Source organism: Cavia porcellus, unplaced genomic scaffold (assembly GCF_034190915.1).
Source record: "Cavia porcellus strain 051 isolate PalLab524CR breed Dunkin Hartley unplaced genomic scaffold, mCavPor4.1 scaffold_2, whole genome shotgun sequence".
Classification (NCBI taxonomy): Eukaryota; Metazoa; Chordata; class Mammalia; order Rodentia; family Caviidae; genus Cavia; species Cavia porcellus.
This window is the reverse complement of record NW_026947485.1, coordinates 87,132,847-87,160,157: the sequence shown is the minus strand read 5'-3', so window position 1 is coordinate 87,160,157 and position 27,311 is coordinate 87,132,847. Positions and strand designations below refer to the sequence as shown.

General features: G+C 35.0%; 1 protein-coding gene across 2 annotated transcripts in view; it reads right to left on the bottom strand.

Moving 5' to 3' along the window:
• Nhlrc2 (NHL repeat containing 2) overlaps positions 1–27,311 on the bottom strand; it is a 58,110-nt gene that overhangs the window by 15,606 nt on the left and 15,193 nt on the right. For both annotated transcript variants that reach the window (XR_010046238.1, XM_003475049.5), the window contains exons 3-6: positions 22,961–23,416; positions 20,919–21,040; positions 14,969–15,098; positions 464–563 (exon numbers count right to left, since the gene is read on the bottom strand). Coding sequence is in view for 1 of the 2 variants with exons in the window: in XM_003475049.5 (XP_003475097.2) it covers positions 464–563; positions 14,969–15,098; positions 20,919–21,040; positions 22,961–23,416 (808 nt within the window). In the remaining variant the exon portion in view is untranslated. The remainder of the gene's footprint in view (positions 1–463; positions 564–14,968; positions 15,099–20,918; positions 21,041–22,960; positions 23,417–27,311) is intronic.

Here is a 27,311-nt window from a genome sequence, read left to right as displayed (position 1 = left end):
TCAACTATTTGAAGGAATGCATAGACATCGGTACAGGCCCATCAAATATTTCTAGTTCTCCCATAGGGTGCTCAGGAGGATTGTTTTTCCTAGGCTCCCACACAACGGGTGTAGCCACAAAATTTACTGCCCCCAAAGGAGTATGAGTAGAGGTGCTGTATCACTGCGGAGCAGAAGCCTTAGGAGCTGGTCATTCACCACCTATGTCTCTCCTACTCTGCCAGGATGACTGGCAAAGCTCCAGAGGGTGACTGCATCATAGCCTGGCGGTCAAGTAGTGCTCCCCAGCAAATCTATGCAAATTAGCAAGAAAACAGCTGTGCTAAGCTACTGAGAGTGCAGGCTGTCTGTTACGGTAGTCTAATTTGGCATATCCTGCCAGTGCAGCAGGTGTGGTCAGATGGTGACTGGGAAGGGGATGCTGTGAACTGCTGAGTGCAGAAACAGAGATGCCACCACTTACTTTTTCTTTGGCAGTTTGCCAAAATCCAGCAGGAGTGCCCATATCTGATGAATTCCTGCCATGGCTATCCACAAGATGTTATTTCTCTGGACCTCCGAACCTTGATAAAAATAAATAGTGATTATTATATACCTATTTGATTAATATGAACACTCTAGTTGCTTCAGATATTTAAATTCATAGACAATAACAATATATTCATAAATTATCTAATAGAAAAGAATATATGTAACGTTTGAACTTGAAAATTTTTTCTTTTCTTTTAAAAGGGTTATTCCTTCAAGCTTGTAATTTTTCCAAAGTGTTGTTTTGGTTTTTTAATGGGGTACAAGTGTGATAATTCATTACACACATGCAATGTATAACAAGTACTTCAGGGTAACTAGCATCTCCATATCCTCTAAAACATCCAGTGTCCTTAATGTTCCTAAGTTTCTGGGCACAATATTTTTGATCATTTGATTTCTTAGTCTGACAAAAGAAATGGGCTGACACTCTTCAAAGAAACTCTTCGCCAGCCAAACACTTAAGAGTAACCCTGCTGATTATAACACACCAGTATCAGGTTCTCTAAATAATTTCCATGAAAGAACTGAACTAAGATTTTAAGAAATATATATTCTATCACAGTATAAAATTTGGGACTCTCACATAAGTTAGGACAGCTATTTAAAATCCACTCGCTAACTGGTTATGAAACTAAATAAGAGGTAATAATATACAAAAAGACCAAGAGTATGACACATTACAATAAAGCTATTTACTAATATTAATAATAAATGTTTTTAGTAATGATGTCAATTTATGTGATAAAACTGATTTCTAAAATTAATTCTATTATATTACTTAACTATAATAATAATACATTCTGAATTAAGATATTTTACTTAAAATAATTTAGTTGGAACTGTTTTATACTAAAAAAACTTAGTAAGGCTATTTTATTTGTATTTTCTTTAATTTTAATTAGTTTGTGTCCATAAGGAATTTTTCTTCTGCTTTTCAATTTAAAAATCTAAAAAAGACCCAAAGATGATGATGTTCTCAAGGAACTATGACTGTTAGGTTCCAAGCACTTTAGAGAGACTCAATCTGAAACAAGTATTCAGAAGGGCTAATTTGCACCCAAACAAACAGGGAGGGCTTGGCATGGTGAGGTTCAGTAACTGCCAGGTCCACTGAAGTGGCATAAGAAGGAATGGCCCTGGCGGCACAACAGAAAAATCCATGCCCTTAAACCACTACACATGGTGCCTCTTTCTCTGTTTTCTAACTGCTAACCCTGAAAAGGCTAAATAATTTAATTTATTTTTCATACTTAAAATATGTGTAGTTAAACACAAACTTTACTGAAAGTGTCACTGGTGCCCATATCCTCCTGGGACTCAGTCTCTGTTTAATCACTTTTAAACTAGATTGAAAGCTTTCCACAATTAATTTTTAACTATCTTACTGCTTTGGCAATTACTCTAGGGATAAGATTCTGGAAAAACTAGGATAACCAGGATGCCTAACTAATAAAATATTCCCTTGTTTTAGACATATTGACATTCAAATTGAAGGTTCAAAGCTGTGCTACACTCAGAATAATGCTTAGAGGTAGCAACATCCAAATGTCAGCCATGCTTATTATTAATGCACCTGGATCTCAGCTGTACAGGATGCTGCACAAGGGCAGTAGAAACACATTTACAAACTGATAGAGGGCACTGAGGGTAAGAAGTATGAGACAGTGCCTTTCACTTGAACTTTTAAACTTTATAGTACACATTAACACTGCATATATTACCAGCAGATGACATCTTACAAAGCTCTCAGTCCACAACTGCTTTATTTGTGTTAAATCTATAATAAGTTCAATAAATCCAACATTATAGTTTTCAGCATTAACTAGACAAAATGATTTTGTTTCTGCTTAGACAACAGTATTACTAACTAAGGAAAAGGTCAAAATAAAATAAAAATGTTTAGGAATATAAAAAAGCTACAAAGTCCAAAAATGAATAATTCTGATTAATTTTAATTTAATTTGAAGTCCTTTCCATTCATATTCAAAAACTTATCTTTATTCAGTAATATTTTAGATACTACTTAAAGAATTACAAATGATCATGCTTTCAAGCTCACTATTCAGCTGGGCATGGTGGTCCACACCTGTAAGCCAACACTCAGGAGGCTGAGGCAGGAGGATTGCCATGAGCTGGAGGCCAGCCTGGACTACATAGTGAAACCATCTCTCAAAAAACAACAACAAAAAAGAAGAGAAAATGAGAACAGTTCATAAATTTGAGAATAGCTTGCTATATATAGTTAGTTCAACGCCAGCCTGGACTGTGTAGAGAGACACTATCTCAATAAAACAACATCAAAAAAAAAAAAAAAGCAAGAAAAATCAAGTTTACTACTCTGCCTTCCATTTTCTCTGCCTGAACTCCACTGTTCTGACGGTCGTGTGATAGACCTTTAAAAGAAGAGAGCTCTGGGAAGCATCTCGTCCTCCAATTCCTTGGCTGTGGAACCTGGTGCACCTGGATCTGAATCCTGACTGTACCATTCTGTAATCTGTGTGTCTCACTGTCTCCTTTGTCAATGAAGGTATTATTGCCAACTTCATCCAATACTGAAAGGGATGAATAAGGCAGCATAAATAAAGTGCCTATTGGCACATGTTGTGTAATAAATAATATTTGCTGTCTTTCAACTCTTAGACCGAGCATGTTCCCTCTTTCCTCTTCCTAGAATGCTCAGCCACCAGATGCCAGCATTCATTTAAATCTCCGCTCAGATTCTTTCCTGCTCCCCTGCCTTAACACATATCCACACACTCCAGAGTTCTCTGATCCCTTATCTGGCCTTATTTTTCTCTGAAGCATTTATCATTTTGTTATATGTTACATATTGTTTATCACTTTCTCTTCTATTGAGCACATCACCTAAGTAGCTTTGTTTTACTGTTTTATCATCAAGAACTAGAATATTACGTAGCTCATAGTAAATATTTGTTGAATAAACTTTCTCTGAAGTATCATAAGAAAAATGGTTTCTTTTTTGTCATTATGCCCACAAGCACTAGTTATCTTAATGACAGCTAGTATTTCCTAATAGTATTAATGACTCATCTCCAATCAAATAAGTCTGCTATAAATGTAAATCTGTGCCATTATCCTCTAAAACATTCTAAATGGGAGTGAAATACCACCCCAAAAATAGTTTTAGATATTAGCTGGATATGATAGTCATGCCAAAAAATTTATGATAAATAATAATTTTTTTATAAATTACTCATTCCATTTTTATATTTTAAAAATCTGTAAGTGTAGGTGGATTATATTATGCAAATTTCAATTTTTCACATAATTTATTAGGGTAAGAGGGATTTGGGATCTGACAGGAATGAGACTTCTAAAATCCACATAAAAATAAAGGCTCTCATCAACTCTTAACACTTTTCTAATCATGATAAAAACAGCACACTGGGCTCTAAAGACAATTTATTCAATCTGATAAAGAATGCTTTGAAAAGAATCTAAAGCAAACAGCATATTTAATAGTGAAATACTGCAACTATTCTCCCTGTGAACAAAAATAACATGAAAACACCTGTCAACACTTCAGTGTAGCAGCATATGGAGGTTCTAGTTTATACAACAAAGAAGGAACCAAAAAAAGTATAGACTAGAAATACAACCGTAAATAACAGATGACATGACTATATATGCATAGAACATGAACTGCTAGAATCCATGAGTGAACTTAACAAAAGTTGTTGGATATAAGGTCAATAAATAAGAGTAAGTTCTATTTCTACACCATCAAATCAATAGAAAAACACCAAACACCTAAGGGTAAATCTAATTTTAAAAAAAGTCTAAGTCCTCCTGACTGAGACAACGACACAGTAACAGAGTAACAGATGGGATACATCACCTCTTTCCAGTGTCTCAGCTTACACACCCTGGGTACCTCTGGTGCTCCTTTCTCTCCCAGGCCACACAGAATCTATCAGCAGATCCAGCTGGTTCCTCATTCAAAACATATCCAGAATCAGATCACTGTTCACTGTCTGCACCATCCTCTAACGCCTCCTAACTGGTCTGTCATCCTGTCCTGAAAGCAGTCTTTCTTGCACATGAATATTCTACCCTAAGAAAATTTGGAAATGCTGAGTAAGGCAAATTTAGCTCCTGGCCTTAGGAATTTTAGAGCCTCTGTCTTAGCAAAGCAGAACTATGCCAGTGCACAACTGAGTGCAAGATCAAATATGGCTCCCAATCTAGATCTCTTAGCAGGTCAGTCTAGCTCAGCTGGTAAAAGTTTCACACTGACAACGTGTGAGCACCTGTCTGATCTCAGTCTAGGAGTATTTCCTTGAGAAGCCAGAGTAGTGAAAAGCAGTATACAAGCAGGGTCTGCTTCAGATCAAGGTGCAGGGGTTTGGGATGATGGCAATTTGGTAACCATGCTGAACATTGTTTAAGTACTATATGTGATTATTTCCTTTAAGAACCTGAAGCTGGGCATGGTGGTACACACCTGTAATCCCAGGACCTGGGAGGCTGAGGCAGTAGGACCAAGCAAATTTGATGCTGGCCTGGGCTACAAAGCCAACCTGAATTACACAGTGAGACCCTATCTGAAAAAGCAAGCAGAAACCCAAATAAGCAACAAAAAAAGAAAGTTGAGAACTATTATCACCTTTATTTTATAAAGAAACCTAAATTCAAAGAGATTCAATAATTTCTAAGAATTTACATACAAAATCTGGACTACGGGTCTATTACTGAGTTGAACTTAGGTACTAGTTTTCTGATAAGAATACAACTACAGAAGGGAGCTTGTGGTCGCCTCTTCGGGTCTCTGTTGGCCCCTTTTCTGACTCTGACCCATGAACTTAGCTCTAGCCAGTGCAGCCAAGTGCACATTCATGTGGGGTCAGAAAGAGGTGTGATAAGTGGATCCATAGCTCCATACTCCAGCAGGTGAAGCTAGATTTACCTCTTCTGCCCTTCTTTCTCATCTCTGCAAGTTGTCTGTGGTTGAATAATTTCCTAAAAGTATATTTTCCAATTTCTTACCTTCTGCTGTTGGTTTGCTTCAAATTATCTGGCATTTTCTGTGACCTTTACAACAAACCTATCTTATAGTAAACAAGGACAACAGTGAACACAATACCTTGTATGCACTAAACCCTACTAATTATCATGCCCTTAACAGCCCATGAGGTAGGTATCATTTGTATCTTCCTTTCAGATGAAGAAACTGAGGCATAAGGAGGCTGATTATCTTGTCAGAAGTTATACAATTGAGATGCAAAGCTGGGAGTCCAGCAGTCTGGCTCTAGAATCCCTCTCATGTGAGCCAGTCTTGCAAGAAATGTTCATTCTGCCTAATCGTTTGTTTCATCAGGGGCCGAAGACTGGGTTTTTGGAAACAAAATGGAAGTTCAAAATAGAAAAACAAGGTGGACTGGCATTTATCATATCTATCAAACTACTAAGTGTCATATTACTAATTTATACTGTTTATCTTAGAATTTAGAGTCCAAAGCATATAGCTGCATTACTGAGTACAGTATTAGTTTTGATCCTTCTAACAAGAATGTGGCATTTATTAGCATCTCAATTTTAAGTTAAGAGTACACTTACTACTTTCAACAGTCACATAAACATGAAAGACAATGTCAAAAGTGGAAATAGTCTTGGAATAAGTAATTTTAAAGGCAAAATCTCTCGTAACTACCAATAAAGATTAAAGTAACAGTTTCAGAAAACAAGAATAAAAATCAACAAATAAAAATCACCTGAAATTTAATTATTTGAATAAGTACTATATGTGATTATTTCCTTTAAGTTTCCATATAGTTTGTGTTATTTTAAGTACCCTTCTGAAGGGCTTCGTGAAGTTCTCTTTTCAGTATAAATAGATTTATTTCTAGAAGCTTTAAAGCTTCTGTAAGCAAAGTTTTGAGGCACTAGGGAAAAGCACCAAATGGTCACGGGAAAAGACCAATTATAGTTGGGAAAGGGTAGAGAAAAACCTCTACACATAGGGAAGGATATGGAGCTATCTTCCACCAAAGAACTCAACCAAAAAAGCAGAGGCCTTCTGCTGGCAGGGAAGCAGCACATTTTCCAGCAAGTCATAGACACCATAGCTCTCAGAGATGAGGGATGGGGACCCTGAAACTGCTCCCCATCTCCTTTCCTGCATGCACAGGCACTCACAGCCATACCACCGGGGTGGGCTCTACCAGAACAACAGACAGCACTGCCATCCACAGTGCAGACCTGGTGCAAAGCAAATAGCAGCAGTGTGTCTGTCCTGGGAGCACTGCAAGGCTGGGCAAAGAGAACCACTGTGTGGCTCCCCAGTGCTGGGTGACTGAAAGCTAAGGCTGATGCACAGCCTCACTCACCCTACCCCACCCTACCCCACCCTACCCCATCAGGCAAAAGCAGCCAAGCAGAGGAAACAGAAAGCTGTGGTGCAAACTCAGAATTTAGAACACTGAACCCAGACCTTGAAACAACTATGTTTACTATGTTAAAGACGCCACAGAAAAGGCCAATGCACCTAGACGGATGGGGAATTTCAACAAAGAAATGGAATCCCTAAGAAAAAATAAAACAGAAGTGTTGTTTTTAAAATATCTATGATATTAGAGATGAGGAATTCCTCCAACCAGTTTATTAGTTGTCAAGATTCAGTGACCCTGAGGATAAATCAATAGGAATTCCCAAACCACATAAAAAGAAAATAAAGTAAAAGGATACAATATATGAGTTGTTAGATATGATATCAGAGAATCTAAGAAAACTTGAAGTCTCAGAAAGAAAAGAAACAAAGGGACAGGAAAAAATATCTGAAGAGATAATGGGTGACAATTTCTTCAAAATAATAAAGGACATCAAACCATAGCTTCAAGAATTCAGGGCTAGATAACTCCTAGGTGTTATCAGTCAAAATTACTGAAAAGCAAAGATGAAAGTCTGAAGACAACCAGAGAAAAAATACAAAGAAGCAGGAGAGAAAATTAATCCACAATAACACATGGAGTAAAACAAAAACAAAAAACCTTTTAAGTGGAGGATAAATAAATACGCTTTTAGATCAGAGACAAACAAAAACCCAAAAGAAATCCTGCCAATAGACCAGGATTAAAACAAGTTTTAGAAAGGAAAGACCTGGATTAGAGAAAGTTCTTCTGATAGAAGCAATGATTTCAGACACTTGGAACTCTGAGAAATACCCACTAAGGAAAATTCTGACCGTTTCATTCATAGGCATTTGCCCAAGAGAAGTAAATAAGTGTTACCACCACCACCACCACCACCACCACCACAAATCCTGTTCTGGGGGCTTCAGTGTATTGCTACCCCAAAAGTCTACTAACTGGTGAGTATACAAACTGGTACAGCCTCTGGACTACTTCTAATCAATAAAAAGAATAAGCTGATAATGTTGAACAACAGGGATGAATCTTAAAAGCATTATGCTAAGTGAAAGAAGCCAGACATAAAAGACTACCCCAGGAACATCAAAGGGATCACTGCTGCCTGCGGCTGGACTGGGTGTAGTGAGGGCAGGTATACAGAGTGAAGGGTCACAGGAGAACCTTTGGGGTGATGGAAACATTGTGCATCTAGTTATGGGTAACAGGTACATAACTGTACACATCTGTCAAAATTCTCAAATACCTAGCAAGGGTACTTTTTGCTTTATGTAAATGAGGCATACCTCATTAACCTATGAAACAAATCTTAACATCAAGTCAATGTGACAAAATAGTGTTACAGTAATCTCAAATTTTTGATAAAGATACAATAATCATCTTTCAAAATAAAATTATGCTAGTCATATTACATAAAATGTATTCCTTCAGGCTGGGGATTTAGCTCAGTGGCATAAGCGCCTGCCTTGCAAGCAGGCAGTCGTGAGTTCGATCCCCAGTACCGATAAAAAGGAAAAAGACAAAAATAAATAAATAAATAAATAAATAAATAAATATATTCCTTCAAAAATTTCTATAACATCTGATTACTTTTAAAACAAAAACACAGCCCATTAACAGATGTTACAGAAACATAATAAGCATATAATCACCAACAATGTAGATTATCAGACTAAACCATTAAAAGATACATAAAGAAAGCCACATTTCAGCCTAGGAAAATACTGATTTAGAGGGCCAACAAAGGTTAATGGGATTCAGGCACACTATCCTTTCTACAAATACATCTAAATCAGGTTACATTTCAAGTACTTATAGACTCATGGGGGTTTGGACCATTATGGTAAGACATTTTTCAAATTATTTTCTAGCATCAATGAAGTCAACCCAGGCCTAATACACATTTTAGAAACTCAGCAAAGGAGCTGCTAAAAAAAATGAATTTATTGTAGTAACTATTTTTTTTTTTTGTCTTTTTTTCTTTTTTATTGGTACTGGGGATTGAACTCACGACCGCCTGCTTGCAAGGCAGGTCCTTATGCCACTGAGCTAAATCCCCAGCCCCTTGTAGTAACTATTTTTAATGCATGACCAAGTTCTGATCATATTTAGAGTGACAATCAAAAAAAATAAAATTCACTTTTGTAAAAATCAGTTTAACGACCACTTTTATCCCTTTATCATTGCAATGGTATACTTTAGTTACATATACAAGCATTATTTAAAATAGATACATACATGTGATTATAAATTACATATACTGTATACTTAAAATAATCAGGGATCTTTCAAGTCCCTTTCTCTAACTTCTCCTTGAAGTATGCTGTTTATTAAGCTGGGACCATATAAAATTTTTTGGTTTTGTTTATGTAGTACTAAGGGTGGAACTCAAGGCAAGCATTCTACTACTAAGCTACACACCCAGCCTCTAATTTTTTTAAATTAAAAATTTAAATGTTTAAAGCTGTGTGCAGTGGTACAGGTCTGTAATCCCAGCAGTGTGAGAGGTTGAGGCAGGAGGGAAGTGGAATCCCAACCTTGGCAAATTACAAATTAATCAGAGCCTATATCAAAATTAAGAGGGTTGGGGATGTAGCTCAGCACGAAGCTCAGAATCAATCCCTAGTACTGAAAAACAAACAAATAAATAAAATTTAAGTGTTTCAAGGGAGAATAATTGTGCTTAGCCATAATCCTCTTTGTGCTTATTCCCATATCTATTTTAAAAAGTAGTATAATTACATAATTTAAATATACATGAAATACTGCACTAAGACTGCAAAACAGTTTTCACTTTGAACAGAACTACACCATGTGGGAAAGATTCTACAAAGCCAAATAGTTTAGTCAAACTGTAAGCAGGTATGGAAAATAAAATTGGAAAGAATGAGTTAATTGTTTTCATAAAAATCTACTGCATTTCAACACTTAAATTTCTCTACATGTAGTTTTAAATTCTTCTCTAAACTTTAAGAAAATCAAAACAGTATGTTTTGAATGGTTAAAAAAGAAAACACTGTCAGGGGCTTCTTAAAGGCTTTATTATTATATCAAAAGACTGGCTGATGCCCGGCCCAGCATTGCATACCTTTAATCCCAGTATCAAGAAGGCCAAGGCAGGAGAATTGAGAGTTCAAGCCCAGTGTGCACAACCTAGGAGCTTAGGGAGACTGTCTGAAAATAAAAATACATAAGAAGGGTTTGGGAGAAAGCTCTGTTCGAATGCTCTGGATTCAATCCCGAGCACTGTCAAAAAAAAAAAAAAAAAAAAAAGCATATTTGTTTCTTAAATTAGAATGTACCTTTCTTAAATGTAAGCTTATATGTACATTTATATTTCTTAAATTGAAATGCAGTTTAATTTTTGAATATATTTAAAATTTTTTTGATTCTCAACTTTGTATTTTTTCTACAGAGATCAAGTATCAGACTTGACTCAGTCACCTCAGTAAAGGAAGATTCTACTGTATTTATACACTTTTAAGAAATAATTCTCTCTTTTCAGCACTGGGAATTAAACACAAGGTGCTGCACAGGGTAACTAACTCCTTCCTGCTCCACCTCCCTAGATCATTTTACTTTCTGTTTTGAGACAAGGCCTTGCTGAGCTGCCTGCGCTGTGCTCTCACGTCAGCCCTGCCGCTGAAGTCACATGTGTGTGCCTCAGCAGCCAGTTCAAAGAAAGTATGTTTAAAGAGATAAAGCAAATCTGAAATAAGAAAACTAATGCAAAAAGCTAAATGAGGGTACAAAAGGAAAGTGTGTACAGGTTACTATTAAAAGAGAAGCATCATATTATATATTATACTTTGTAAGGGTAAATCTGTTTCCTAGGTATCAATATAATAATACAAACAGGATAGTCAATTTATCCTAGAGCTTAAAAGCAAACCTGAAGGTTTAGTAAACAATATATTTTAGTAAGTAAGGAAAAAAGTCTAAAATCAAAACAAAACAATACTCAGGAAGAATAGACATAGTTAAACATAATATAAAGCCTAGAAAAAACTTTCTCTAGTAGATAACCACAGGTTATTTATAAGGTAACCAGGACTGTGTTTTGATGAAGTATATATGAAATACATACATACAAATTTTATCTCTGAGTTGATATTTATTTATTGGCACCAGGAATCAAACTCATGACCTCGTGCTTGCCGGGCAGGCACTATGCTACTGAGTTATATTCTTGGCCCTAAATTGATATATTTTTAAATGAATGACATGGCAAAATGCAAATCAGTACAAACAACTGTATTGAGCAAAGATCTCTTATCCAATATTTCCATATTCTGGTATACATTAATATACATTTACCCAAAATTAGATTTTAGAACAGTGTAATCCAATCACTCTTAAAGTGTTTTGGGGTTAACATTATCACTTTGAAAGTCTGATAAAAGTGATGAAAACCTAAACAATTCTCCCAAATCTTAATGAGAATTTCTGAGATGACTCGCAAATTAAGTTAAATGCAGAGCCATGATTTGTGGAGCAGGATTTGCCTCTTTCCTTGCGCATGTGGTGTTTAAACCCAATTCTTTCCACTACATGCCCAGGTCTTTTTCTTATTTTAAAACAGAGTCTTGCTAAATCACCAAATGGCCCAGGCTGAGCTTGAACTTCGATCTTCTTGCCACAGCTTCCTGAAGTAACGAGATTACAAATATGCTACCACGCCTGACTTCACCTCCTTTCTTGAAAACTGATCTTAATAAAGGTACATGTCTTACGGCTGGAGATTTAGCTCAGTGGCATAGCACCTGCCTGGCAAGCACAAGGTCGCAAGTTCAATCCCTGGCACCCACCCCAAAATAAAGATACATATCTCAAATGGACATCATGTGAGTTGGGACCCGATGGAGTACCTATATAAAACTAGAATTTCCTTGGAGAACAATTTGAATGCATTCTCAACATGAAGAAGGACAACCAGAAATCTCATGCCATAGACTATGATTGAAAGAATTTTAACCTAGCCAATATTTTAGGTATGCCTTCATCATTAAATAAATTCAACTTATTTTAGCATCTAATAAATAAAACACAGTGTTTAAGCAGTATAAATTCTGATAATGTGTTAATTACTCTCAATTGTTCACTTATCTGTACCTACATCACTACCACAGCCTAGGTAATGAGTACATCTCTGTCTTTTGACTTTAAGTTTGGTTATGTGCCTTGTTTTAAGGAAGTAAGTAGGTACAACAAGAGCAAAGGCTTAAATGTGTGTAACTGGGCTTACCTTCTAGGACTTCTGCCTTTTGTCAAGAAAAGAGTATCTCTCAGACAGCTAGTGGCCCACAGGAGATGAGTACCATATGCATCAGATCTGGACTCAAGAAACAGCTTGGAACCAAGCCCAGGCTGGCTCGACCTCAACAGACTAAATCCTAACCCCATATATGAGCAAGAAATAAAGGCTGAGGTTTCTATGAGCCCTGGGATGATTTCTTATGTAGCATTACTATGGGAATTACTAACAGATACAGTAGATACAAAGCAGCAAAACACAAACATCAATAACTAAATTGCTATGTGCACTACTGACTGTAAATCATTTGGGGGCTTACATAAAAAGTGTGAAATTTTTTCCCCTTGAAAGATGGAAATAGCAAACCAAAGCAGGAATTCCTATTCACTTTGACTATGTTACCGACAGTTTTACTATGCTTCGGATTGTTTTCCATCTATAAATGTACCATCTATAACTGTTTTTCCACTTACCAGATTTATGTTCTCTAATAGCTCAGTGCTGTACCAAACCCAGGGAAAAAGGTGTTATAACTCCTGGTAGGCACTTAACTCTGAAATTGTTTAGAGTTGCTGATGCATGCTAATAAAAAGGAGACTGTTTTAATTGGCTTGCCACTAACTTTTGATTCTCTCAATATGATATGTCTCCCATTGCCTGAACCTGGGATATACTGCTCCCACTACCCTATTCCCTTTAGTGAGCCACAAAACAACTCATTATTGTTTAGAATGAAAAATTCATTTGGTTCTGAAAGCCCTGTAATGCTTTCATTCTCTTCAATGGTTTTTTATTGTTTTGTAACGTTTGATATTATCGTGTATGAAGCTATGCTCAATTATTTCAAAGAGATTATGGTAGTTACTGTTAATTATAGGTTGTTTTGTGGTAAAATGCTGTTACTTGCATTGATCTGATCTGATCTGCTTTGTTATGTCCTCTTTTGTCTTAATCTCTTTAAAAATAAAAAATTTATAAAAACTAAAAAAAGATTGAAAAGTTCAAAAATGGAATTCTAAAAAAAATAACAAACAAAACACTTATTAAATATAAGTAGTACAGAAAATCATCCATTTACTTTATTAACATTAAAAGCTTTATGAAAGTTAGTGACAGCTGGCTCTAATAGCATATGCCTATAACCCTAGCACTCTGGAATGCTCAGGTAGGAGGATAACAAGTTCAGGCCCAACCTGAGCAATTTAATGAGACCCTGCCTAAAGGTAAAACAAGGGTGTGAGGGCTTATTTTATAGGATTTTCCTTTCTTGGGATATGTTAAGGTCTTTGTTGCTGTTACAAGTAAGGTCTCTTTTGAATTAAAAAACATTTTTTTCCAGGAGAAAAAGTAGGTTAAAGAAAACTTGCTTACATACTGACTTTATATCCCTGTGTTTTGGTGAATGTTATTACTTATTACTTACTAATTTACTTTGTTTTGTTATGTTGACATTCACATAATCTAATAGCAATTTTTTTTCCTTCTCTTTTCAAAGTGTTTTAACCTATTGTTTCTTTTTGTATTTTATGTTGTTAATCAGAACTTCCAAAAAAGGTTGACTAGGACATATAGTGTGCATTTGTCTTACTTCTGAATTTATGATGTTATACCTTTCAGTTATCTTTCTTGTTAAAGAAAGTGTCTGTTCATAGCTTGAAGAGTTCAGTATTTTAAAAATTACCAATAAATAATGAATTAAAAAATAAATACAAATAAAATAGAACAAGGGCTAGGGATATAGCTCAATGTGAAACCTCTAGGTTCAATCCCAGGATATTTCCCTGAAAAATTGATCACAATGGTAAAAGTACTATAATCTAATTGACATCATAACAGAAAATTATCTCAAATGTAAAACTATTCAACTGAGCAAGAACTTATTCAGTCTTTAAATTCATTAAGACCAAATGAATTATTTAGCCTTAAAATTCCATTTTCAATGTATTCTTTCTCTACTTGTCTGATTTTATAAAGACATAAATAACCAGTTTGGTTTTGCTGAGGGCCAATGAAAAATAAGGGTACTGATCAGAGTATTCTTGGGTTTCTTCTCAAACCAATTAACATAGGTAATAAAGACCACAAGGATAATGTAAGTCTAATTCATTATCAGTATTTGAATAATTCAGTAGGGTGAAATATTTGAATTGCTCAAAAGATGTTACCCCAGCCCCCATTATTTCAATATTGAACACAATTTTAAAATCAAAAGAAAAAGCAGCTCTTTAATAACTTTTTAAAGTTTTGAAAATATCAACCTTTCAATTTAAGAACATTTAGGACTACTTTAATTGGAAGAGGTACCTAAGATGAAACTCTTTAAATATATACTTTGTCTTGTATAGAAAATTTATAGTTATTTATAATATGATTTTTTTTTGATACCAGAGATCAAACTCACGACCTCATATTTGCTAAGCAGGCACTTATGCTGCTGAGCTAAACCCCCAGCCCGTATAATACATATTTTATCATGAATACATTATTGCTGATTTGGTTGCACATAATTAACAAACCCTGAGCCATAAATACGAATATAAAATAATTAGCAATTCAATTAACTCAAATGAGTATTTTAAGCATATTTTTAAAGTCTTTGATTAAGCACAATACAGTCACTTTTTTTTCTTTTTGTCTTTTTGAGACAGGGTCTGACTGTGCAGTTCAGGCTGGCCGTGGGCTCTCTTTGTAGCCCAGGTTGGTCTTGAACTTGCAAAGATCCTATTGCCTCAGTCTCTCAAGTGCTAGGATTATAGGAGTGCACCACACCTAATACACTTACTTTTAAGACTTTACATACCTGATGTTCCAAAAGCAACATCCCAGGGGGAACTAATAGGTTGCTCTTCTCCTTTTGCTCCTCCTTCTTTATCTGTACCTTGAATTCCAATGCCAGCTACAGTGCTCACCTTCTCAGCTATTAGGTCAATCTATAAAAATTTAAGTGATGTATTATGCAATGCTTATTATTTTTTGTCCTGTAGTTTGTGAAGATTTCCAATAGAAGCTACAGACAGTATTTGCAACAAATGTTTTTAAAAGGTTGATAGGGACCTTGTAATGCAGGCTCACACAATCAATTCTTTTCATTTCTCCACCTGTCTATTCCCCTTTCCTCCTTTTTCCCCCCATTCCAATCATGCCTTTACCAGAACTAGTGCAAGACTCATTTTAACTATAAAATATTTTTTAAAAAAGTGAAATTTAAAAACATGATCTAGGAAAATGCATGTTTCTTAAAATTAAATATACATATTTCAGTTATACTTTGCTAGTAATTAATACATAAAGAACTGAGTAAGTGTTCCACCCAGCTCAGGAGTAAGCCAGACAACCAGTCATCCGCATACTAAACCAACAACTGTGATCCTGATTATTTTAGAGGTAGATGAGACACAGACTGTTAAGTGACTTTCCCAAGATCCTACACAGATTTTTGGATCTGGGATTTGAGTACAGGTAATTCTATGTCACTATATTAACTTTATTTCATAAACTGAGAAACTACTGTAATATATTCCACTGAAAGAGATGCTGTTTTCATCTCTTTAGACCTGCTTCTCAAAATTTTACCATGCAAATGCACCACATACAGCTAAACTAAAAGGAGTATGCAGCTAACATCCATATACCCACCAACTGATAGGATTCTACTGTCAACATTTCACTTACTTTATCCACCAGACAATTCTTTACTCATCTTTGATGCATTTCAAAGTAAACTGTAAATATCAGTATCATCGTCATTAAACAATCAGCATACCATTATTTTGTTTGTATTTTTGGTTTTTTTCCCGAGAGGGGGCCTTGTTATGTTACCCAGCCTGATATAGAGTTCCTGGTTTCAAGTCATGGTCCTGCCTCAGCCTCCCTGGTAACAGGACCACTGGCATAAACCACCATGCCTTGGCTTACCACTGTGGTTTTAACCTGTTTTTTGTTATTTCAGGATGTTGAACACTTTATGTTTTTTGTGGCTGTTTTTGTATATTGTACCACATTGTCTTGATTAATGTAGCAATATAGGAAATTTTCAAATCAAATAGTGTATGTCTTTTAAGTCTGTTCTTTTTTAAGATTATTTTAGATACTATATATAAATACTTTTATTTTGCATTTCCATGTACATTTTAGAATCAATTTATAAATGTTTTTCAAAAAAGCCTGATGGAGTTTTGATTGGGATTATACTGGTTTCAATTCGAAGTGAACTCAAAGCTTAACATTGTGCCTTTAATATTAATTTTATTTAATATATTTATATTAATATCTAACACAATTAATTTTCCTCAACAATCTTCTGTAATTTGAAATGTTTCATTGAAGATAGCAAGAGGCATTATGGTAACCATTGTTGATCACCTTGTATTTTGCTTTTTACATTATCTATTACGTCCATCCTTTTGATTTGACTCTATTCTGTTATGTCACATTTGGTTTTACTCTCTTCAAAAAAAAAGTAATAAGCACTGTGGGAGTAATAAAACTCAGAATGTGTAATTGTCATTGTACAAAAGAGAGGAAAAGAAAGTGCTCTAAAGGATATAACTGCATATATATTTAAGTGTATGAGATAGATAACCATATTACTGAGTTTTGTTGGATCATTGAACAAAACTGTTTGCAGTCTCACTGTTTGAAAGTCCACTTTATATGCTTTAATTTTGTAACTTGAACAACTATTTCTAAGATAACAATATGTAATCTATTAACTAGTGATTTCCTACTGTTTATTCTTTCTGAAATTCTGTATAACTTGTACCCTTTTTCTGTTTTTTTTTTCTTTTTCTCCTTAAATTAAAAAAAAAAAAAAGAAAGAAATACTTCAGTATTCATGATGGATTGGTTCTGGGACAGTCTAATGTGACACAAAAAGATACTATCTTATTTAAGTCTTTATATAAAAAGACATAGTATTTAAATATAACCTATATCCATACTTCTGTAGGTGTACTTTAAATCAGGACTAGCTTATGATTATTTATATCTAATACAATGCAAATCTAGGTATATGTTTGTTATGATATATTTTTGATCTATGGTTTGATCTATGAATTCACAGATGTGGAACCTTTAAGTAGAAAGAGCAGACTATAGACAGGTCTTGCATGTATTTTATAAAATTTGTTCTACATAGTATACATTTTTGTTGATAATACAGATAGTTTTTACATTCCAATTTCTAAATGATTATTAGTAGTGCATAATTGTTACAGTTTGTGTTTGGACGTCCCCGACTCCCTACCAAGGAATGTTTACATAAGAAACATTCGAACACAAATGGGTAAGTTGGTAATAAAGTCATGAAAATGCAAAGGACCACACAAAGCCAAAACAGTCTTGGCAAAAAAAAAAAACAGTCGTATGCCTGGTTTTGTTAGTGTGATAAATTACATTGTATATTTTTCTGCAGTTGAGCTCTTTTTATTCCTAAAATAAATCTTATGTAATCATTAGTTTTTTTGGAAACTCAAGTTGGATTTGATTATCCAAAATTATATTTAATATTTTAAAATTCATGCATGTGAATTAAATGGCTCTAATTTCTTCTACTCTTAATCTCAGTTTACAATCAAGGTCACACTAACCTTATCAAATCCAACTTGAATTTCCAAAAAACTACATATCAGTCATGGAGAAGCCTAATCTTTTGTTTCTTTTTTGAAAATTTTGTATAAATTTTCATAAGATTAGATGGTTTCTTCTGTGTGCCTTTTTTGTTTTGTTTTGCTTTACCCATTTTTGAGGTTCATTTAAAAAGTAACATGCTAGTACTTTGGGTCTTTTGTATTGTTGGGTAGCATTCTATTGTGTGGGTATGCCACATTTGTCTACCAGTTGATGAACATTTTAGATTTGGTGTTGTTTTAAAGTTTTGCTTTTGTTTTGGAGTCTCACTGTATAGTCCAAGCTGGCCTTGAACTTACGGTGTAGTCCAGACTGGCCTCAAACTTACACCAGTCCTGCTGCCTCAGCCTTTCATCTCTAAGTCTTTCATTCATTTTAAGTTGGTTTTTGGGTATGGTATGTCTTAGAAGTCCATGTCATCCTTTAGTTAGTATGTGCGAATCTAGTTATCCCAGAGCCAATTATTAGGAAGACTGTTCTGCCTCTTTTTTGTCTTGGCAAGCTTGTTGAAATCACTTTGTCTTAGATGTATGAGTTTATTTCTGGACTTCTGCCCTTCTTTCATTGACCTGTATGTCTGTATATTAGCCAGTACTACACTTTTTTGATTACTGTACCTTTTAATAAGTCTTTAAACCTAAAAGTATGAGTCTTCTTACAAAAAGCACTAGGCCCAGTTGATGTTACAAGAGACTTCAAACAAATGCTCAAAAACCAAGAATTGTTGTTAGGCAAATTATAAAACAGTCTCCATGACTGATTATGACAGTTCTTTATTGAGGGATAAAACATTCTAAAAATTTATGAATATGTTCATAAAAACTGTTAAATCTACAAAAAATTAATAAATTATACTTTCATGGCTAACCATTATGATACACCAAAACCGTCACTTAAGACTGCCATGTATACAAAACACTATATTACAAGTCACAAAGACATGCATTAAACTTAGCAGAGTGGTTGCCTATAGGTTTGGGTACATAAGGGGAATGGCAGTGGGTGTGGAGAAAGGTGATGCAGGGAATTTGTAAGTTAATAAATTCTAAACAAGGAAGAATTGAATAGAGTGATGCATTTGTGCATATGAATACAGAAGCAAGATCAGCTCAGTTCTCTGCAAATGAGATCTTAAACAAAAACAAAATACAAGAAATACTTTTATAAAAAGAAAATTAATTTCACTTCCTATTTTTATAGACACTAAGTAATACAATAATAGAACAAGCTTAAGAAACCTAAATTTGTTTTGATTCTGCCACTTACTGCATAAGCATTTAAAACATAGTACCATGGTCAATACTCCAAAACCCATTAAGTTCTAAAGCAAGAGAAAGGTTGTACAAGCAGAGAGAAGGAGCATTCTCTGAGAGATGCAGGCTAGTTATTTTACTACTTCAGTGCACTGCTAGGTATTTGTGATACTGATTAATTATGGAAATAGACAACACTAGAAAGAAATGATAAAGAAATACTGCTCTTTAAGTGTTTAACATTAGAAAAGTTTTTCTGCAATGTATTTACCACAGGAACATTAATCTTTGAGAAGCTCTGCTTTACAAGGGCTCCATAGTCAAGTATTAGAAATACTGCACAAATATTTTTCCACTAATATACAGTATTCAACAATATATTAGCATTTTAAGTTCCAACAATAGTCCCCAAGACTTCAAAAAATCATTTTGAAAATAAAGCATTAAGCAGATGTTATTTGTTCATAAATTCATTTAACAAATAGCTATTGAATACCCTTCACAGGTCAGGCCCTATCCTAAATGCTAGGATTTTAGCAGTAAAAAAACCATACTTCTTACCCTCAGCGAGATACACACTACAGGGATCTTATTAGATATTCAATATGTACGTCTGCCATTAATTATATGTTAAGTAATAAAACTGCCATATAAATGAGGATAAATATCAATACTGAAAGAAACATTGAGAAAAGTAAGGAAGTATCTGAAACAATGTGTTCCAGCACAATGGGTTAGAGGAACTTGCTTATTTTCCAAATATACAGTAATTTAAAGACCAACAGATTATACAAAAATAGTCACAGGCAGGGAATATTTAAAGTAACTGGATATACCAATAATGAAATATGATAGTTATGCCATGCATGTGGCTAATCTGGGAAATAAAACTTGCAAAATCTGTGTATATAATATGATTTCATTTGTTTAAAAAAATTCTCTACATCCCACCCCCTGTAGTACTGGGGATAAAACCTGGGGTTTTTGCACTGAACAACATCTCCAGCCCTTTTTAAAATTTTGAGACATGCTCTTGCTAAAATACCCAGGTGGGAATTCAATATTCAATCCTTCTGCCCAGAGTGCTGGTATTACCAGAATGAAGCACTACTCTATCTGGCTGCAGTCTTAAATACAAATCTTTTTATATGTATATGCAGGTAGAAATTTTCTAAAAAGTCAAAGGATTTAATAGTAGTTTGCTCTCTCTGAGAAAATAGAACTGATGATCTGGGAACTTTTTTACCTTTATGTATTAATTGTTTTTTTTTAAAACAAGGCCATATTTTTAATGAGATGAAGTAAGTTTTAAAAAGTTTTTATTAGTATCTAATTGCAGTACAAAATGATTACATTCATCATGGGGAGTTAGTACATGTACATAACACATCCTCATTCTTTTTCTGTCCCTTACCCTCCCATCCATTCCTCTATGAATTAAATTTTAAGACTAACTGATTATTTTCAGCCAAACAAGAGTTGAAGGGAGGAAGGAATATTATGACTTTTTGAGAATTGAAAAAATTTAACTAGAAAGGACAAAGTATCACTTTGTAGACTAGTAGTTAGGAAAATACTTCAAAATAAGGAGTTTTTGGTAACTGAGTACATGACCTAAAAAAAAAGAAAAAGAAATTCATGGAATTTTCTTCTATAACAACTATACAGTAACACACTGAAAAACAAGATACTTAAATGACACTTACGAGTAAAACAAAAGCAAATGCCCTTGAAAAAAGTGGAATAAGGGAAATTATACTGTGATGTGTATACATACACATCACAGTATAATTTCAAGTATCTCATGTTGCACGTATTAGTTTTTCTGATTAGAAGTATTAAAAACTTTAACTTAAAAAGGAAAATTACCTTTCTTATAAGGTGGTTTTCAGTGTCTGCCACAAATATGATATTATCCATCATGGCTACACCCTGTGGAGAGTTAAAAGCTGACTCCGAAAATAATCCATCTTTTCTTCCAGGATTAGGTCCTAAAAGACAAGAGAGTCATAGGACAAAAATTTTCCATTAAGAAATGATCACATTAAGCAAACAAAAACATTTTTAAGGAATTATATTTAATGCTGAGTTTTCAAAATAAGTAACATTGAACATCTATCTAAAAATTAAAATATTTTCATGGTATATATTTTTCTCAAGAGTGAATTTTGGTAATGACAGGGACAACAATATAAAAGATGTCCATGTTAGTAGTATTTATCAGAAGGAAATAATTTTATTGTCTTTTTAAAATTGTTTTTTGAGACAGGTTTTTGCTGTGACCCTGAACTGATAGTCCAGGCTGGCCTCAAATTCATGACCATCCTCCTGCCTCAGGCCTCCCAAATGCTGGGATTACAGGCATATACCACACCTGGAGTGAAGAACATAATTTTAAAGCATTAGACTAGAAAGTTAAAGTTAAAATTAATCTTTCAGCAATGAAACAATTTTGTATAATTTTTCAAAATTAAATGAAAATAATGCACACATTTGCTAGAAAAATACACATGTTCAAAAATGTTGTAAACAATTTGAAATCCTGACAGTCATCCAAGCATTTCTTGAGTCTAGAATTCGAGGTTAGCTGGGCAGGGTAGCACACACCTGTAATCCCAGCACTTTGGGAGGCTGAGGTAGGAGGATTACAAATTTAAGATCAGAGTAGACCATTTAGCAAGACTTTGTCTCAAAGAAATAGAAAGGACTTGGGATGTAGCTCAATGCAAAGGTTTTGGGATCAATTGCTAATACTATAGAATCTATTAAAAACTAATTATTATAAATTCAAACTACAAGATATTTTTTGAGTAACAATTCTCATAACTGCCTGTCATAAATGAAAATATCAAGTAGCCAAAACAAAACAAATATAAAATACATATTCTAATAAAAACAACAAATAATTCAAGAGGCAAGGGGAATCCTACCTTAGGACATTAAAAATGGCATCATGATTTAGAAATGACTGGCTTGTTTGCACTGGAATTCAGATACCCTGCTTTATGTACAATGCAGCATGTGTTACTAAAGCAGACTGACTACAAAGAGATGAATTACTTTTCTCTTTGACATGTTGTTACCCTAGTGCAGCCTAGATAAGCAGGATTAATAAGAATATACTTAAGTAATTTTATTCTGTATATGTAAACAAGATGCAAGGTCAAGGAGATATGGAACAAAATGATCTATGCTTGTCTGATACTTCTGCTTTGCTACCCTCAAAGTGAATTCACCTAAAAGTATGCTTAAATTTTAGGGAAGAAAGAATGGAATCATAAAATTCGGTACAAATCCTAGCTTATTTATTTTATAATCTAAATGTCAAGTTGCTAAGACATTGTCTTGGTCTTGAAAAAGATATGAATATATTTTGCTGGAAGGCAAAATATAGTATTTCCACCTAAAATGTCAGAAATGCAACATAAGCCAGGCGTGGCAGCGCACTCCTGTAATCCTAAAACTCAGGAGCCTGAGGCAGGAGGATCATTGAAAATTTGAAACCAACCTGGGCTACAAAGTGGCCAAGGCCACGCCTGAATTGCATGATGAGACACTGTCTCAAAAAGACAAAAAAAAAAAAAAAAAAAAAAAGCCAGAAAGAAGAGAAACACAATACATTTTAATTTCATGAGACACATTAACTGGTGAATTTCTGAAACCAAAATGGATATGCAAATATATTTAAGATATGTAACTTGATGATTGCCTCCTTTCAACATAGAGTGTTCTTGGTTTTTGAGGGAGTAAAGTTAGTTCAGATGCCATACATTAAATAACAAAAATATAATTTTATAATGAAGTCAGTGTATGCCACGTATTAGTTATTTATAAATTTTAATTTTCATGTATTTACCTGAACTATTTTACTGTGAAACATAACATATAGCATACTTAAAAACAATCTTTACCTCCAATACTGTACTGAATTTGTCCATTTTCCCAAATAACCAAAATCCTATGATGTCCAGTATCTGCTATTACCAGTCTATTAGTAGCATGGTCTACAGATATTTTGCCAGGAAACAGCAGGGGTGAAGGTGGAAGAGAATCTTTGTAGAGTTTTATTCCAATTTTATTATCTCTGATCTGTCCTCTGTCTTTGTAATACTTTAAAGCTATCGAAGTATACAAAAATAATTTATCTTTGTGTCCTTCTCCAATCAAAGAAAACAGCATGTTTCCACGGGGTCCAAGAATGACCAGTGTTGGCCAGCAGGACACCTCTAGCTCTTGCCAAAGGCTGGCATCTACATCATTAACCACAGGGTGGGTAATATTGTATCGGAGAACAGCACTTGTAATGTTGTCCAGGACTTTTTCATTTGGAAACTTAGCCGAGTGAACACCAACAATCAGAAGGCCATCTGAAAGGGAAATGTATACATATATATTAAGCACGATGAAATATTAAGAAGCATTAGCCACACATTAGGTTTTGTGTCATTAATAAATATAAATGATTAGTAGATTAGAAGTACATTAATGTCTTCAACTACATTTAAACACATGTACAAAAATTAATTTAAATCTCATGACAAATCTCACTTATACATAAAGACATAGTCAAATTGATGTGCTATTGTAGGCTTAAAACTATGTCCTTTTGCTAGATAAAAACCACTGAAAATTAGGTGTTAGTCTAGATACTGAAGTTTTCCTACCTAAAATAAGGTAGGAAATTTCAAGTCCCTTTGAAATTCTGAATGACTATGAATGCTTTTTTTTTTTAGTATTTACTGTCATATTATTTTCCTAAATTTTTTATCTAATCTTACAATTACAGCTTAACTGAATGAATAGAAGCAAGATTTCCCATGATATAAGGTTTTTAATTCATGTGAAATTCCTACTATGCCATTCTTTGAACAAACCTGGTAGACAGAACTGCTAAAAACTAAAGATAAAGTATTTCTTTTACCTAATCAATACATTATTTCAAAATGTTAGTATGGGGGGAAAGAGCATTTAGGCTAGATTCAGACCAAAAGCTCAATACTAAGGTAGAAGACACAATAAATGCAACTTCCCCAACATATCCATCCAAACTACTTAAATTAGCATGAAGAATATAAGACCATGCAAATGAGAGACATTAACTCCCAACAACCCATTACCCTATTATAACTACTAACTCGAAATCAAAACTCAGGCATACACACCATTATCGGGGACAGATCCGGCCCCTAGTCGCCTGGGCGAGGGTGCGACAAGGGTAAAAGAGACTGAGGCAGTCATTTAGAAGGCCAGGGGTCTAGAGGCTCAGAGCTCTTAATCAGCTAAGACTAAGAATCTCTGACTTTTTCTCTCTTTACTGAATGCACAGCTTTTCAGGGAGCGTAAAGCGAGATCCTGGAACAGTGTGTGGAGGGAACCGACGGAAGCCAGGAGGAGTAAGGAGTAAGAGACAAAGCGTGGCTTGATGCCATTGACTGATGGGAAACTTATATTCCCCTTAGGTTAATATTTACTTCTATAGGATTCTGTGCGAGTCTGAATCCCCAGCTGAAATGCTGAGATGTCAGTGTCACAGGTCATAGAGAATCCTACTAAGTCCAGTGGCATACGGAATTTTGTTCCTGCAAGCCAATTGCTAGCTCATCAGGCAAGGCACAAGGTCTGGGACAGACTCACTACAGAAAGTCAATTCATGGATTTGTAGCTTGTTCAGGGTGGGCTTCATCGTATCACAGTTTGAAGACTGACTGAAATAAACACAGCAGATAGACTATAGAGGGGGAAGTTCCCAGTTTTATCCCTTTTGCCCTTTTCTGGTTTTGCTGAGGACAGACCCCCAATTCTGAAGGCATGAAGGTGGCTAAAACTCCAAAAGAAACCCCAAAGAAGCAGAGAAGTTGGAAAGCATGAGACTAATAGAAAAAGCAAAGAAGAATGTGATTCCTCATTTGAGTATGAACACTCCCAAGTCTTGGCTCTACCCCAAAATACAAACATGAGACAGACCTAGTAAAGCATAATAAATGCTTTGGGAACCAAGACCTGAATTACTGAGTTGCAAGGCAAGTTGATGGAAGATGAGGCAGAATTTATAATATGAACTACCAGAGTTGAGTGTCTACTAATACAAAGCTATCAATAATCTCCAGAGGTCTATGACAGAATCTCATCTACGTAACTCCAATGTCCAAAGTATAATCTCAAATTACTTGACACTCAAAAAGCCAGGTTGGCTGGGTATGGTGGTACCTGCCTATGGTATAGTCCCAGCACTTGGGACTCTGAAGCAGGAGGAGGACTGACATAAGTTCAGGGCCAGCCTGAAGTGTAGTCAGACACGGGGGGGGGGGCAAGTAATGTGGCATATTATCAAAGAAAAGCAAAAGCAATAGATTTCAATGCAATAATAAAGTACATGCAATGCCAAACTACATGTTTGCATTAGCAAAGGCTTAAAAGTAATAATAATAACTGCTCCAAACATAAAAGAAAAACATACATAAGGCAGATAAAAAGACAGGAATCAGAGAAACTGAAACTATAAAAATTAACCAAATAAAAATATTTACTTGAAATAAATATACTTATTAAAATAAATTCATTCAAAGGCCAAACAAAAAGTACAGAGGAAAAAGTCAATGAAGATAAAGACAGTATAAGAGAAACAAGCCAACCTGAAAAAATGGAAAGACAGACTGAATTAAAAAGAAAAGAAGCTCAGAGACCTCTGGAACAACTTAAAGATCTAAAGTTTAACTGGAGACAAGAAAGAGATGATGGCAGAATAAATGTGTGAATGGTGCCAAACTTCCAAAAGGTGATTAGAGGCAACAATTTACAGAATTCAAAGTTAGCATACAATAAGTAAGACAGATTGAAGAAAACCATGTGTAGACACATTACAAACAAATTACTGAAAACTGGAGATTAAATAAACACAAAGACATCTTGAAAGCAGCTAGAAGAATTAAAATATAGCTAAGTATGGCTGCCTGAAAACTGGAGGGAGGGATGGTAGGAAGCAGTGAGAAGGTAACAAATTTGTTACCTTTGCAAGTGACTTAACCTATCTGTCATTTTTCTCATTTGTAAAATGGGGAAAATATCAGTAATAGCCTCCAAGGTTAGGAAGATTAAAAGATAATCTGTGTAAGGCACAGAATACTTAAAACATTTAAAATAATCATACAATATATGAATGTATTTAACTGATTTATTAAAAGAAAAAGATGAATACATTCTGTACATGAGATACATCGAAAAGTGGACCCAAAAGGCTAAAAATTACAGGCAAAGGCAAGCAGGCAAATGAACATAAGGACTAAAACACAGGAGATTTCCTCCTGCAGCTTTTCTAAGTCCAGGGTCAGGTGAGCATTCAGCTGCAAAGGATACCACCTTACTCTGCTGGTCACCTCATTTAATAACCTGGAAGCTCACACAGACTCCAGCGTAGGCTTGCAATTCTACTTTCTCTTTGTTCTTCCCTACTCTTTCCTTTTCAACTGCCTGACCTACCACCTTGATGATGAGGCACCAGATACATAACTGACAGCCTCACACCAGACTAGTTAATCAGGTCCACGGATACATACAACATAAAATACCTGTATTAAATTCCGTGTTATTTTTCAGATCTGCGATGCCTCTGCTTCTCAGGTCACACCTACATCCCTCTTTGGTCTTACCTCTGTACGTACATGTGCAAAATCTTCAGCTCTCAATGGGTAGTTTCCCAAGTCACTCTTAGTTGGATGAAGCTCTCCCTCTATTCTGCTCTCCAGAATAGGGCACATATATGCAATATTCTTTGGGTTCTTGGATATTCAAACTGGTTTGTTTTTCAGCCCTGGCTGATGTTTGAAGGACAAATGAATGACTTACACTACTCCTGCAGTCTAAGATTCTTTAGAAATTTCCTGTTTACATCTGTAAACATTGATGAGAGCTAGTACAGAAAACTTTTTTTTTTTTTTTTTTTTTTTTTTTTTTGAGACAGGGTCTCACTATGCAGTTCAGGGTGGTTTTGAGCCCAAGGTGGCCTCAAACTTCCAACTATCCTCCTGCCCCAGCCTCCCAAGTGCTGGGATTACAGGTGTGCACCACTACACCTGGCTGAGAAACGTAGTTTCTTTTTGTTTGTCCTCCAGCTTTCCCTCCCTCTCTGTTCCTTCCAATTTTTAGTCCCCTTTCTCATTTACAAAAGCTCTATTTTCAGGGCCACCTGATTTAGTTCAGCAGGATAAGTGCCTGCCTGGCAAGCTCTAGGTTGTGAGTTCAATCCAGTATCAAAAAACAAGACAA